General features: G+C 43.8%; 1 protein-coding gene across 5 annotated transcripts in view; it reads right to left on the reverse strand.

The window, feature by feature from the left end:
* Nucleotides 1-16,262, reverse strand: part of si:ch211-1e14.1 (UPF0606 protein KIAA1549) — a 405,473-nt gene that overhangs the window by 57,027 nt on the left and 332,184 nt on the right. For 4 of the 5 annotated variants that reach the window (XM_068051054.1, XM_068051053.1, XM_068051055.1 and 1 more), the window contains 3 exons: nt 15,443-15,754; nt 11,818-11,870; nt 5,991-6,118 (listed from right to left, as the gene is read on the reverse strand). In XM_068051054.1, the coding sequence (XP_067907155.1) occupies nt 5,991-6,118; nt 11,818-11,870; nt 15,443-15,754 (493 nt within the window). The remainder of the gene's footprint in view (nt 1-5,990; nt 6,119-11,817; nt 11,871-15,442; nt 15,755-16,262) is intronic. The other variant, XM_068051057.1, reaches the window with a different exon arrangement.

A 16,262-nucleotide genomic window follows, 5' to 3' on the forward strand; every position in this document is an offset into this window, starting at 1 on the left:
TCTATGTCCCTCTGTACCCTACAACACCCTTCGACACTATCCACAACTCCACCGACCTTCGTGTCATCCGCAAATTTACTAACCCACCCTTCTACACCCTCATCCAGGTCATTTATAAAAATGACAAACAGCAGTGGTCCCAAAACAGAACCTTGCGGTACACCACTAGTAACTAAACTCCAGGATGAACATTTGCCATCAACCACCACCCTCTGTCTTCTTTCAGCTAGCCAATTTCTGATCCAAAGCTCTAAATCACCTTCAACCCCATACTTCCGTATTTTCTGCAATAGCCTACCGTGGGGAACCTTATCAAACGCCTTACTGAAATCCATATACACCACATCCACGGCTTTACCCTCATCCACCTGTTTGGTCACCTTCTCGAAAAACTCAATAAGGTTTGTGAGGCACGACCTACCTTTCACAAAACCGTGCTGACTATCGCAAATGAACTTATTCTTTTCAAGATGATTATAAATCCTATCTCTTATAACCCTTTCCAACATTTTACCCACAACCAAAGTAAGGCTCACAGGTCTATAATTACCAGGGCTGTCTCTACTCCCCTTCTTGAACAAGGGGACAACATTTGCTATCCTCCAGTCCTCCGGCACTACTCCTGTCGACAATGACGACTTAAAGATCAACAACAACGGCTCTGCAATCTCCTCCCTGGCTTCCCAGAGAATCCTAATACACAGGATAAGGACGCATGGTGTTGGGGGCAATATATCAACATGGATGGAAGATTGGTTAATGGACAGGAAGCAAAGATAGGCTTAAATCGGGTATTTTCAAGTTGGCAGGCTGTAACTAGTGGAATGCTACACAGATCAGTGCTGGGGCCTCAAGTGTTTACAATCTATTATTGATGACTCAGACCAAGAGACTGAGAGTAATGTATCTAAATTTGCTGATGACACAAAGTTAGGTGGGAATGCAAGCTGTGAGAAGGACTGAAAAGGCTGCAAAGAGATATAGACAGGTTAACCGAATAGGCAACAAGGTGGCAGATAGAGAATAATGTAGGGATGTGTGAGGCTAATCATTTTGTTAGTAAGTACAGAAAAGCAGAATACATTTCAAAAGGCATGAAATTTCTAAAATAAAAGCAAGAAATGCTGGAAATACTCAGCTTGTCTGGCAGCATCAGTGGTAGAGAGAAGCAGAGTTAACGTTTCAGGTCAGTGACCCTTCATTAGAACTGGCAGAGGCTAGAAATGTAATAGGTTTCAAGCAAATAATGTATCTAAGTGGGGATGGGGCAAGAGATAACCAAAGAGAAGGTGTTGATAGGACAAAGAATAACTGACCAGAAGGTCATGGAGCAAAGGCAAACGGTATGTTAATGGTGTGCTGCAAGACAAAGCGTTAGTGCAGAGAGGGTGTTAACTGACAGAAAAATAGAACAACCTGGCCCAAAGTACAAACATGACAAAAAAAAAGCAATGGGTAGGCATGTTTGTGCTTTGGGCCAGGTTGTTCTATTTTTCTGTTAATTAACATTCTCTCTGCACTAACACTTTGTCTTTCAGCATACCATTCACATACCGTTTGCCTTTGCTCCATGACCTTCTGGTCAGTTATTCTCTGTGGCCATGTCCTATCAATACCTTCTCTTTGGTTATCTCTTGCCCCACCCCCACTTTATTTGCTTGAAACCTATTACATTTCGAGCCTCTGCCAGTTCTGATGAAGGGTCACTGACCTGAAATGTTAACTCAGCCTCTCTCTCCACAGATGCTGCCAGACCTGAGTATTTCCAGCATTTCTTGTTTTTATTTCAGATTTCCATCATCTGCAGTATTTTGCTTTTATTATTATGAAATTTCGAAATGTTGATTGTCAGAGAAACTTGGGTATACTCGTACAAGGAACACAGAAAGTTAGCATGAAGTTATAGCAAGCAATTAGGAAGGCAAACATCATTTTGACCTTTATTGCAAGGGGATTGGAGTACAAGAATAAAGAAGTCTTGCTACAAGTGTACATGGCTTTATTAGACCACACCTGGAGTACTGTGTGCAGTTTTGGTCTCCATATTTAAGGAAGGATAGATGTACTTGCCTTGGAGTCGGTGTAGCGACAGTTCTCTAGATTGTTTCCTGGAATCAGAATATTGTCCTATGATAAGGCTGCGAAAATTGGGTCTATACTCTGGATTTTAGAAGAATGAGGTGATATCATTGAAACATACAATAATTCTGAAGGGGTGTGACAGGGTTCGTTCCCCCTGACTGGGGGGGATCTAGAACATGTGGGCAAAGTCTCCAGATAGGGGATCGATCATTTAGGACTAAGATGAGGAGAAACTTCGCCACTCAAAGGGTTGTGAATCTTTGGAATTGACTACCCCAGAGGGTTGTGGATGCTCCATTGTTGAGTATATTTAAGGCTGAGATAATAGATTTTGGGCTCTCAGGGAATCAAAGGATATGGGGAATGGGCAGAAAAGTGGAGTTGAGGTAGACGATCAGCCATGACCGTATTGAATAGCAGAGCAAGCACAAGGGGCCGTATGGTTTACTCCCGCTCCTATTTCTTACATTCTTATGCAGCTGATGATTTGACCTAGGATGCTCCCCTGAGGAATTCCTTCAGCAACGTCCTGGGGCTGAGATAAATGGCCTCCAACAACCATAACCATCTTCCTTTTTGCTAGGTGTGACTCAGGCAGTGGAGAGTTTCCCTCTCCCCTCTTGGTTCTCATTGACCAATTTTACCAAGGCTCCTTGATGCGAAACTTAGTCAAATGCTGCCTTGATGCTAAAGGCAGTCACTGCCACCTCACCTCTGGTATTTAACTCTTTTGTACATGTTTGGATTAAGTCTATAATGAGGTCTGGAGCAAGGTGGTCCTGGCGGAACTCAAACTGAACATCAGTGAGCAGGTTATTGGGGAGTAGGTGCCGCTTGACAGCACTGTCGGCGACACTTTCCGTCACTTTGCTGATGGGGGCGGGGGGGGGGGTGGTGGAGTAGACTGACAGGGTAGTAAATGGCCGGATGGATTTGTCCCACTTTATTTTTAAAAATAGGATAGACGTGATCAATTTTCCACTTTGTCAGGTAGATACCAGCGTTGCAGCTGTATTGAACAGCTTAGCCATAGGCGTGGCTGGTTCTGGAGCACAAGTCACCAGCAATGACCATCTCCAACAAGAGAGAATCTAACCATCTCCCCTTGACATTCAATGGCATTACTATCGCTGAATCCCTCGAATCAACATCCTAGGGGCTACCATTGACCAGAAACTGAACTGGAGTAGCCATATAAATACCATGGCTACAAGAGCAGGTTAGAGGCTAGGAATCCTGAGGCAAGTAACTCACCTCCCGACTCCCCAAAGCCTGTCCACCATCTACAAGGCACAAATCAGGAGTGTGATGGAATATGCTCCACTTGCCTGGATGGGTGCAGCTCCAACAACACTCAAGAAGCTCGACACCATCCAGGACAAAGCAGCCTGCTTGATTGGCACTCCATCTACAAACATTCACTCCCTCCACCACCAACGCACAGTGACAGCAGTGTGTACCATCTACAAGATGCACTGCAGCAAAGCACCAAGGCTCCTTCGACAGCACCTTCCAAACCCGCGACCTCTACCAACTAGAAGGACAAGAGCAGCAAATGCATGGGACCACCACCACCTGCAAGTTCCCCTCCAAGTCACACACCATCCTGACTTGGAACTATATCGCCATTCCTTCACTGTCGTTGGGTCAAAATCCTGGAACTCCCTTCCTAACAGTACTGTGGGTGCACCTATCCCACATGGACTGCAGCGGTTCAAGAAGGCAGCTCACCACCACCTTCTCAAGGGCAATTAGAGATGGGCAATAAGTGCTGGCCTGGCCAGCGATGCCCAAATCCCATGAATGAAAAAAAAAATACAGCCAGGTTGTTGTCAAGGCCCATAGCCTTTGCTGTATTTGCTTATATATTTGCAGGTTTGCTGGATATTTTATAAATCTGATTTATCTCAGATCAATGCAGAGATGACACTAGTTCTAAATGAACAACTAGTTTATTTACAGTACTTCAAAATATCTCAGCACTTACAAGATTTCAGTACAGTGTCTTTCAGAACACTCGTGTTTATTAGAACCTTCCAGCATCTAGTTTCCATTTCATCAATTTGAGGCTTAAGGAATTAAGCACAGTGAACAAAGACGGATACAATGAAACCCAGATAAATTAACCCATTGAACACTACAGTATCCAGTGCACTAAGCTGTTTCCTGTGTTGTAGCTTCACCAGGTTGGGGCCTCATTTTTACGTATGCTTGATGCTACTCCTGGCATGCTCTCCTTCTCACCTCATTGAATCAGGGTTGATGGTAAGGGATTTGCTGGTCTCTGAGGTTATAGATTGTGGTAGAATACAATTCTACTGCTGATGCACCTCATGGATGTCAAGTTCTGAGCTGCTAGATCTGTTTTCAATCTATCCCATTCAGCATAGAGATATTGCCATGCATGACAAAGGGTGACCTCAGCGTGGATATGGGACTTCATCTCCACATGGACTGTACGGTGGTCACTCCTACCAATGGATAGTTGCATCTGTGATAGGTCAGTTGACGAGGACGAGGTCAAGTAGGTTCTTCCCTCATGTTGGTTCTCTCATCACTTGCCACAGGCCCAGTCTGGCAGCTAGGTCCTTCAGGACTCAGCCAGCAGTAGTGCAACCGAGCCACTCATGGTAATGGGCATTGAAGAACCCCATCCAGAGTACATTCCACGCCCTTGCGACCTTCAGTGCTTCCTTCAAGTGGTGTTCAACATGGAGAGAAACTAATTCATCAGCTGTGGGAGGGCAGTAAGAGGTAATCCGTCCGCATATTTGGCCTGATGTCATGATATTTCCCATTGATGTTGGAGACTCCCAAGGCCATTCTCCTCTGACTGTATACCACTGTGCCGCCATCTCTGGTGGGTCTGTCCTGTCTGTGGAGTCTCGCACATCGTTTCAGAGAATGACTGTCAGGCTGTTGCTTGACTAGTCTGTGGGTCAGCTCTCTCATTTTTGGCACAAGTACTCAAATTTTGGTGAGGAGGAGTTTGCAGGGCCGAATGGGCTAGCTGTGTTTCTGTAATGTCCAGTACCTGGGTTGATGTCGAGTGGTCCACCTGTTTTTCCCACTCTTAAGACATTTTCGTAGTGATTTGACACAACCAAATGGCTTGCTAGGCCATTTCAGAAGGCAGTTAAGAGTCATCCACATTGTTGCAGGAGTTACATATAGGCCAGACTGGGTCAGGACGACAGATTTCATTTGCTAAAGGACACTGATGAACCAGGTGTGGTTTTGCAACAATCCGGTAGTTTCATTGTCATCATTACTGATTCCAGCTTTTTATTTCACATTTAATTGAATGTAAATTCCCCAGCTACCATGGTGTGATTTGAACTCAAGTCTCCAGATCAGTGGTCCAGGCATCTCAGTTACCAGCCAAGTAACGTAACCACTATGCTACCTTACTCTATATGGTATGTGGTTCCTGCCAGGATGGGGCATGTAAAGTGTCTTCGGAGCTTGGGTAAGAGGAAACAGCAAAGACCACCCAACTATTTGAAGATTGCCTAGCTGTCAGAAAACTTCAAACAACTAAACCACTGCCACCCTAATTGCAAGCACTGCCCAGAACTTAATGTTGTTTGATCTCTGTTATGATATTCTTATTTTTGATACTTTCACATGTTTGATTTAACTATTAATAAATGAGACATTGATTACCATTTGGTAATCCAAATCAGATGCACTACGTCTCAGATGAAGTTGAGCACTAAACGTGCTTGGTTTGCAAGTGAATTAAATGTATATAAGGTTTATGGAGGTATTACTTGCATGCAACTGGCCTACACAAATGTGACTTGTATATAAACTGTAACGGTAGGACTAAGGACTATAGAAACAGAATACTGCAAATGACTGTGATTGACTCGCTTCAGAAGTCATCAACAATTATGCATTCATACCTGGATTGCGTCCTAAGGGTCTTGTCTGGAATTCCTCAGCATACATGGGCCTGTTTGAGTGCATTGCTTCCTGCTGGGACTGCTCCTGCCTTATTTCCTCTCCAGGCTGCAAATATCCAGTGCCGTGGCTGGATCAAAGACAACATGGGAATCAGGAACAAAGTTTCAGCAATGCTACAAGCAAACTTCTTAAATGATATTCTGCACTGAAAGATTTAATATTTCCAAATTACAAAAAGTTTTCCAACAAAACAGTTTGCAGTAAACCAGGGCTTCACTTTAACTCCAATTTTTACAGTGTGTTCAAGTAACAATTGTGATTTTAAACTAAGTGCTGAATAGTTACTTGCACTGATGCACAAATTGGACACCCCAGACTCATAGCTCATAAACCATGCAATAAGTTGCAGTTGATAAACATTATTTTACGATGCCGTGTAAATTGCATGGACTTGAAAGACAGGTAAAGGGGTTAAGTGCTGTTTTGCAGTTGAGAAGATGAAGGGGTAGAAATTGGTACTCATGCTTGTTTTACACCATTTCTTCAATGTTTCTGGCAATCTTCTGCCAAAGTTACAGCTGGCGTTCAGAAAACCCTGTTGGAAATTCTTCCCCAGTTTATCAGTGTGCTATAGTCTAGATTTTCTTTCTGCATTTGTTGACCCTTGTTATTGGTTGTCTTTTGGACATTAAGTTGGGGGTGTAGGTACATGGGAGAGGGTCAATATTTTGAGGAATCTCTTGCAAACACGAGTTTGAAAACTATGGCAATGCATCATTTACTGCTTGTTAATGGTGATATTTTCTGGAAACAAAAGAAATTAGCCCAACAGATAGAGTAATAAAGGTTCAGACTCAGCAGTCTGTTGTGCTTTGTAGGTTGGGAGCAGTAAAGAGGATTCAGGTGTAGAGGTCAGTAAGAATATTCCTTTCTGCTGAACAAGTCTACAATGCACTGAGCCATTAAACTTGGAACAAAAATATCTGAGATTTGAAGCCATAAACTGTTGAGCAAAATTTGGAAAATTCCACTTGGGCATCATTTCTTTTCATGAGCCTGAGGGAGAGTATATCAGATAATAAAAAGTTAATGTAGAGCCACTTAATGCTGCGTTAAATTCCTTGACTGAATTGGTCGTCAGTCTGCCAGTTTGCACTCACTATTTGCCTTGCAACAGGGAAATACTGCATATAAAATGTGGTTCAGACTGTAAATGAGCTTGTAAGTAATGAATAGAAAATAGTGTCTGGGTTAAAAATATGCACTCTGCTAAATGAAGTTGAACAAATTGTAAACATATTCAATATTGGGGTCAGCCTGCTGTTCTTCAGGCATTGAGTACATCTTCATTGCAGAGCTAAACTTTGTGCCCCAATCAGTTCATTTACGTATTATCGCAGGGCACCTGATAAATTTCTACCCTTACTGATGAAGTGTCCAACAGCAGGAGAATACTCAGAGTAGGCATGGAAGGTATTACCACCAATCCGGATGAAGCTACATCCATAACACCCACGAACAATACTTAATTGACTGCTGTGTTGTCACTCCTTTACAGATCTAGGTTGTTACTGCATTCACTACAGCTGCAGGGCCATCTACTGACCGAACAGAAGCAAGTACTGGGTCGCCTAGATGCAGACAATAACATAACTTGTGGCCATGTAAATACAGGTGGTGTCAGAAGGCAGGACCTAACTGATGGCCTAAAGTGCAAACACATCTGTCCAGCACACTTCTGCTAATCCTCCTCAACCACAACCTGCAACTACAAAGGGTTGTCCAGAGGGACACCTGGAGCTTGTATATAAGCACCACATAGTGAAAAATCCCTGGGGAAACAGGCACAGCTGGCAGACAGAATCCAGGTTTAAGGAGTGCTCAGCAAGTTAATTTCAGCAAAACAGCAAAGCAACATAGAACAGGTGGAAACAAGAACAGTGGTTACTTATAACAAGCCCAAGCAAATGAATGCACTTCAACAGAAATAGGAAGGGCCTTTCCAAGCAGTTTGGGTCTCCAGCCAGACTGCCTGTCGCAGCCTTGACAATTCCATTTTCTCGACTATAATAAAAGCAAAATACTGCGGATGCTGGAAATCTGAAATAAAAACAAGAAATGCTGGAATCACTCAGCAGGTCTGGCAGCATCTGTGGAAAGAGAAGCAGAGTTAACGTTTCGGGTCAGTGACCCTTCTTCGGAACTGACAAATATTAGAAAAGTCATAGATTATAAGCAAGTGAGGTGGGGGTGGGGCAAGAGATAACAAAGGAGAAGGTGTAGATTGGACCAGGCCACATAGCTGACCAAAAGGTCACGCAGCAAAGGCAAACAATATGTTAATGGTGTGTTGAAAGACAAAGCATTAGTACAGATTAGGTGTGAATACACTGAATATTGAACAGCAGCAAGTGCAAACCTGAAAAAAAAACAATGGGTAAGCAAACTGAACAAACTAAGATGAAATGAAATAAATGCAAAAAAAAGATTGTAAAAAATGTAAAAAAGAATGTAAAAACAAGGAAGAAAAAATAACTAAAAATGAAAGTAAAATGGGGGGCTGTCATGCTCTGAAATTATTGAACTCAATGTTCAGTCCGGCAGGCTGTAGTGTGCCTAATCGATAGATGAGATGCTGTTCCTCGAGCTTGCGTTGATGTTCACTGGAACACTGCAGCAATCCCAGGACAGAGATGTGAGCATGAGAGCAGGGGGGAGTGTTGAAATGGCAAGCAACCGGAAGCTCAGGGTCCTGCTTGCGGACTGAGCGGAGATGTTCCGCAAAGCGGTCACCCAGTCTGCGCTTGGTCTCCCCAATGTAGAGGAGACCACACTGTGAGCAACGAATACAGTATACTACATTGAAAGAAGTACAAGTAAATAGCTGCTTCACCTGAAAGGAGTGTTTGGGGCCTGGGATAGTGAGGAGAGAGGAGGTAAATGGGCAGGTATTACACCTCCTGCGATTGCAGGGGAAGGTGCCCTGGGACGGGGACGAGGTGGTGGGGGTAATGGAGGAGTGGACCAGGGTGTCGCGGAGGGAACGATCCCTTCGGAATGCTGACAGGGGAAGGGAGGGGAAGATGCGACTGGTAGTGGCATCACGCTGGAGGTGGCGAAAATGGCGGAGGATGATCCTTTGGATATGGAGGCTGGTGGGATGAAAAGTGAGGACAAGGGGAACCCTGTCACGGTTCTGGGAGGGAGGGGAAGGGGTGAGGGTAGAGGTGCGGGGAATGGGTCGGACACGGTTGAGGGCCCTGTCAACCACAGTGGGGGGAAATCCTCAGTTGAGGAAAAAGGTCATATCAGAAGCACCGTCATGGAAGGTAGCATCATCAGAGCAGATGCGTCGGAGACGGAGAAACTGGGAGAATGGAATGGAGTCCTTACAGGAGGTAGGGTGTGAAGAAGTGTAGTCGAGGTAGCTGTGGGAGTTGGTGGGCTTATAATGGATGTTGGTAGACAACCTATCCCCAGAGATGGAGACAGAGAAGTCGAAGAAGGGAAGGGAAGTGTCAGAGATGGACCATGTAAAGGTGAGAGAAGGGTGGAAATTGGAAGCAAAGTTGATAAAGTTTTCTAGTTCGGGTCGGGAGCAGGAAACGGCACCGATACAGTCATCAATGTACCGGAAAAAGAGTTGGGGGAGAGGGCCTGAGTAGGACTGGAACAAAGAATGCTCGACATATCCCACAAAAAGACAGGCATAACTAGGACCCATGCGGGTACCCATAGCGACACCTTTTACTTGAAGGAAGTGCGTGGAGTTGAAGGAGAAGTTGTTCAATGTGAGAACAAGTTCAGCCAGGCGGAGGAGGGTGGTGGTGGATGGGGACTGGTTGGGCCTCTGTTCCAGGAAGAAGCGGAGAGCCCTCAAACCATCCTGGTGGGGGATGGAGGTGTAGAGCGATTGGACGTCCATAGTGAAGAGGAGGCGGTTGGGACCAGGAAACTGGAAATTGTCAAAATGACGTAGGGCGTCAGAAGAGTCACGGATGTAGGTGGGAAGAGACTGGACCAGCGGAGAAAAGATAGAGTCTAGATAGGAAGAAATAAGTTCAGTGGGGCAGGAGCAGGCTGACACAATGGGTCTGCCGGGACAGTCCCGTTTGTGGATTTTGGGAAGGAGGTAGAAGCGTGCTGTCCGGGGTTGTGGGACTATGAGGTTGGAAGCCATTTTCTCTACTGTTAGCCTAGCTCCAGAACTTCAAATGTTTTACACATGTTTCTGATAAGGACAAAGCCCAGCTTACTTGAATGGTATTTGGATACACACAGTACATTCACTTAGCTGATTGCCAAGACACACTGTTGGGAAAATTAAGCATATCATCTTGGAAAGTCTTCACAGAATCATTACAGCACAGAAGGAGGCCATTCAGCCCCCTGAGTCCATGTCAGCTTTCTATAGAGCAAACTAGTCCATCCCATTCCCCTGCTTTATCCTCATAGCCTTGCAAGTTTATTTCCCTCAAGTGCCCATCCAATTTCCTTTAGTAATCATTCTTCATCTCCGCTTCCACCACCCTTATAAGCAGTGAGTTCCAGGTCATTATCACTCACTGCATAAAAAAGCTCTTCCACACATCCCCCTTGCCTCTCTAGCCCAAAACCTTAAATCTGTGACCTCCAGTCATTGTACCATCAGCTAACCAGAACAGCTTTAGTCTACCTGACCTAAACCTGTCAGAATCTTGCACAGCTCTATCAAATCTCCCCTCAATCTCCTTTGCTTCAAGAAGAATAACGGCAACTTCTCAAACTTAACCTTGTAGCTAAAATCCCTCATTCCTGGAACCATTCTGGTAAATTGCCTCTGCACCCTCACATCCTTCCTAAAATGCGATGACCAGAACTGAACACAATACTCTAGTTGTGGCTTAACCAGAGATTTATAAAAGTTCAGCACAACTTCCCTGCTTTTGTACTCAATACCTCTATTTATGAAGCCCAAGATCCCATATGCTTTGCTAATTACTCTCTTAACATGTCCTACCACTTTCAAGGATCTATGCACACCAATCGCCAAGGTCCTCTGTCCCTACACACTCTTTAGAACTGGGTCATTAAGTCCATATTGCCTCTCCCTATCCCTTCTGCCAAAATGCATCACCCTCACACTTCTGCCACTCGTCTGCCCATTCTGCTAGCCTATCTTTGTCCTGTTGCAGTCGACTGGTAGCATCCTTATTGTTTGCCACAGCTCCAAGTTTGGTATCATCAGCAAATTTTGAAATTTTACCCTATATTCCAATATCCCAGACATTTATATGCATCAAAAGCAGTATCCCAGCATTGACCCTTGACTTCAGTTTGCTTTCCTCCATTTAATGAGACAGTCTCCAGAGACCCATCTTTTCCTACTGTTCTCTCAAGCAGAAAGCTTTGCAGCTGACCCAAAGGGAGGAATCCAACAAAGATCTGTCTGAGCAAAAGTGAGGTCACTTGCATTTTACACCAGTGTTCCTTGCGGGACCTCTGACACTTTTCTGGTTGATAAATTCTTTTGTTTCGTAGTTTTTTATTTGACGAATGTCTTAACATATTAGGCTAAGAGACATTTTCCAATAAAAAATGTTGAGATTCCAAAAGACAGATTCATGACTCGTTTTCTCATCCCTTTCCAAACTAGCTTCCTGACTTTTGTGCAACTAAGTATTTTATTATCAGTATAAATTTCAGCTTTCATACCCTTTCATTGTCTCAAGCAAGATTGTAATAGTTGTCTTTCCAGACAGCAGGAATGTACTGAATCTGGGTGTTATTGATGTTCAGGATACAGAGTTGTCTACTGACTTGAAATGGCATTGGTTAATTTCTTACCTGTGCAGGTGACCTGCTCCAGAAGGTGGGTTCATTCCTAATTCTTCAAACCTCTGGGGAGCCAAAAAAGGGAGAGATCAGGATTTTAACGCATAATATTCACTCATTGCTCGCCTCCAACCTTTCACTTTAAATTGGGTAACAGCTGTCAAAGACAAAGATAAGACAGCAAACTCAAAGCCAATGAATGATGCATGAAAATTGACTGTGTTTAGAATGTCTTTCCTCACCTTTCTGCACCAGTGGTTTCTCACCCTAACCATTTTAACTTGTAATCAGTTTGTCACTAATTTCCCCCACAACAAATGTGACAATCATTCAGATGTACATTGTGTTAACAGTCACTAGTCATTAAACTACCTTTTTACTTCAAAATAGAAGACTATAAATATAGACAATATGTTCAACAGACCAATTTGAAAAGACATCAACGTGATTTGCAGGAAATTAGAATCAGAGAGCTGGTTCCTGGAAGACCAAGGACACCCACTGCCACCTGTGGCTTATGTATCCTACCATACCAGCCGAGTTTAAATACAGTGTATCCCCGCCTCCACCAGTCCTTCATCAAGCTGATGTCAAGCTTCTGGCACCTCAAAGAAGTTTGGTGGGCAAGTTGAGGGGGTGGGGGGGGGGAGGGGTGGAACCATCCTACGGTTCTGAAACTGGTAGCTGCAGAGTCAGTGAAGGTTATGATTTTCCAAAATTCCCTAAATTCTAGAATGGTCCCAGCAGATTGCAAGTTAGCAAATGTAACACCACTATTCAAGAAAGGAGGGAGAGAGGAAACAAGGAACTACAGATCTGTTAGCCTGGCATAAGTCATCGAGAAAATGATGGTATCTATTATTCAGAAAGTCTTAACAATACACTTAGAAAATCACAGTATGATCAGACAAAGTCAACAGAGTTTAATGAAAGGGAAATCATGTTTGACAAATTTATTAGAGTTTTTTGAAGATGCAACTAGTAGGGTAGATAAAGGGGAACCAGTAGCTGTAGCATACTTGGATTTCAAAAAGGCGTCCGATAAGGTGCCATCAAAAGGCTAGTATGCAAGATAAGGGTGCATTTAATTTAAATGGATGGAGGATTGGTTAATGGACAGGAAGCAAAGAGCAGGGTTAAATGGGACATTTTCAAGTTGGCAGGCTGTAACTAGTGGAGTACTGCACGGATCAGTACTGGAGACTCAGCCATTTATAATCTATATTAATGAGACTTAGATAAAGAGACCGAGAGTAATGTATCTAAATTTGCTGATACAAAGTTAGGTGGGAATGAAAGCTGTGCGGAGGACACAAAGAGGCTGCAAAGAGTTTTAGACAGGTCAAGTTAGTGGACAAGGTGGCAGATCAGTATGATTTGGGGAAGTGTGAGGTTATTCATTCTGGTAGTAGGAATAGGAAAACAGAATATTGCTTAAAAGATGAAACTTGTAAATGTTGATACTTAGAGGGACTTGGGTCTACTCGTACAAGGAACACAAAGATAGCATGCAGTTACAACAAGCAATTAGGAAGGCAACTGCCATGCTGGCCTTTATTGCAAGGGGATTGGAGTACAAGAATAAGGAAGTCTTGCACAATTGAATAGAGCTTTGCTGAGGCTATGCCTGGAGTACTATGTGAAGTTTTGGTCTTCATATCTAAGAAAGGATATACTTGCCTTGGAGGCAGTACAGCAAAGGTTCACTAAATTTGTTCCTGTGATGAGAGGGTTGTCCTATGGTAGAGGCTGTGTAAATTGGGCCTATACTCTGGAGCTTAGGAGAATGAGAGGTGATCTCATTGAAACACACAAGATTATGAACTGGCCCGACAGGGTAGATACTGAGAGGTTGCTTCCCCTGGCTGGGGAATATAGAACACATGGGCACAGCCTCAGGAAAGGGGTCGATCATTTAGGTCTAAGATGAGAAGAAATTTCTTCACTCAAAGAGTTGTGAAACTTTGGAACTGACTACCCCAGAGGGTTGTGGATGCTCCACGGTTGAGCATATTCAAGAATCAAGACAGATTTTTGATCGCTCAGGGAATCAAGGGATATGGGGAGCAAGTGAGAAAGTGGTGTTGAGGTAGAAGATCAGCTATGATCGTACTGAATGGCAGAGCAGGTTCAAGGGGCAAAATGGTCTATTGTTCTTATGTTTTTATGGAATGTCCTATACTAAAATCCAGCAAAGCTTCTGCATTCTCCACAATGTACCATTTGAAGAGGTGTAAGTGCAGCAAAAGCCTTCCGAAATGCAACTCGAGTATGGTGCTGAGAAGGCAAACTCATTTGTCAGCTGCAAGAGAAATTCACCAGGCCTTAACACAGAGCACTTTCTCCGAAAGAAACCTTACCATTTCCAAACCACTCATCATCTTTCCATTTCCTGCAATCAATCATAATCTCAACATGTGCCAGCAATACGACACCTCAAACAGCACATTTCTTACCCCAGCCTCACAAATTAATCTCTGTGCAAACCCTGTAACTACTGTTTGTCATTTTTTCATAACAAGGGTCTTTTACCAGTGATTTCCCATCCGAATATGTTATGTGTGGCGAGCTAATCTGGTGCTGCAATCCCCATGGCCACAAGTGGTCAGATGGTAGCTTGTGGTGCTACCTGCATGGTTTGAATGGGAAATTGAAGTACAAGTCAACATATTTTGTGGCCCTTTTAAGATTAGTATTGGCTCAGGTCCAGAAACAAGTTGCTGTCTGTCATTTCAGACCATAATGGTAACTGAAGAGGTAGAAAAAAAACCTGTAGTTGTCTGGATCTGTGACATTCTGTTTCATTAGCAACATCAGCACCAGCTAGAAGACCGACTTAACCCTACTTTGCCTGGACATCGTGCCTAGGCTCTACATAATGAAGCAAGTGCTACAACCATAATTTAACTGTTCATTTTGGAAAGCAATTTGTTTAAGAATAGAGTTGAGCTCTGTCAGAAGCTGATGGAGAAGACCAACAAAAGCCAGATGGATGGAAACTTGGATCATTAACTATCTATTCTGTAATAGCATCCTGTGGGAAGAACTTCCTTTGTACCAGGATAGAGATACTTTTTGTTAGTTGATAGGAATGCAAGGCTAAATAAAGGATGAAAAACTGAATGCTTTGCATTATTTACTAGTTGTGGCTACCTTATCCTTGAGAAACCTTAAGTGTGATCAAAAATTTGTAATGAAAATTTCAAACCAGGCTAGTTGTAATAACAGTGGAGCTGGGGACTGAGTGATGCACTTAGGACACTGGCCCTTCAGCTCTAGGATTTGGGTTTGAATTCTATCAGACTAATGAAATGGAAGCCCCCCTCTGCATGTAAAGATCCCACTTGAATTGCGTCTGGACAGTCTCAATCCAGTCCCTGGTAGTTCCAGGCTTCTACAACATCAAATATGGCCAAATGCAATCTTACTCAGATCACTGCTGCTTAATCACTGTTAGCTATATTTTATTATCCTAATGTTTAAAGATATTGGATGAAAATTAATTAAGCCAAAATAAAATTCTGGAGGATGAGAAAAAAACAATTTTAAACTGAAATTACTTCAGCAGTACGTGCCATAATGGAAATGTTTACATATGTATGAAGATACTGTGTGAAATGCTTTACATGTTACATACCGTGATGTATGGATTGCTGAGATTCTGGGGTTGTTCATACACTGGAGTCCAGTGGCTGTTAGCTGACACTCTGGTTCCCCTGAAAGGAGCGCTGATGGTTGGCTGATCAGGGCAGACTGCTGACAGGACTTTCCCAGGACTACCGGGAGCTGCCAAAGCAAATGCATCATCGAGCAGAGAGTACATCTGCTGCCTTGCCTCTTCAATGGATGGCTGAGGTGGAATGTATGGCGGGGGAGCGGGAGCGGGAGGGGGAGGGTGTGTGTGTGACGGAGAGTGAGGTCTGGGCTCCGGAGGCAGGTCAGGGTCCGACTGCAAAACACAGAACCAGATCAAGATTAGGTCAGTGGAGCTGGGGCAATGAAAGGAGAACGTAATGAAGTCAAACAGCATCTAACTTTTCTGTGGCGGGTGAACTCAAAACATCTTAGTCCAACCCTTCAGAGTCCCATGTCCGGTTTTTACAAGTCTGTGGACACAGGAAGTAAGTACAAAAGAGTGTTACAAATTTCATAGCATGCTTTGCAAATATGGCTCAATTCACTGTTTAGGAATTTTGCAAGATGGTGTGATGCCAGGTGAACTGGCACCTCAACAAGTTGTACCTCAGAGTGGTATAGTGGCTTGCATTGGAAATCAATTTCATAGCAAGTTCCAGATTGCAATTATGCCAACATAGGGCTGGATTTTATCAAGCACACGACGTCGGGCTCTGTGGCGGGCATGGGGGGGGAGCCAGAAGATGGTTGCCGCAGAGGCCCGCCACAGAGCACCAAGTTAGGAGGGCCCGGCCCGATCCTCCCTGCAGCAGCAAGGCTCC

The sequence above is a fragment of the Heterodontus francisci genome, chromosome 18 (assembly GCF_036365525.1).
Source record: "Heterodontus francisci isolate sHetFra1 chromosome 18, sHetFra1.hap1, whole genome shotgun sequence".
Lineage (NCBI taxonomy): Eukaryota > Metazoa > Chordata > Chondrichthyes > Heterodontiformes > Heterodontidae > Heterodontus > Heterodontus francisci.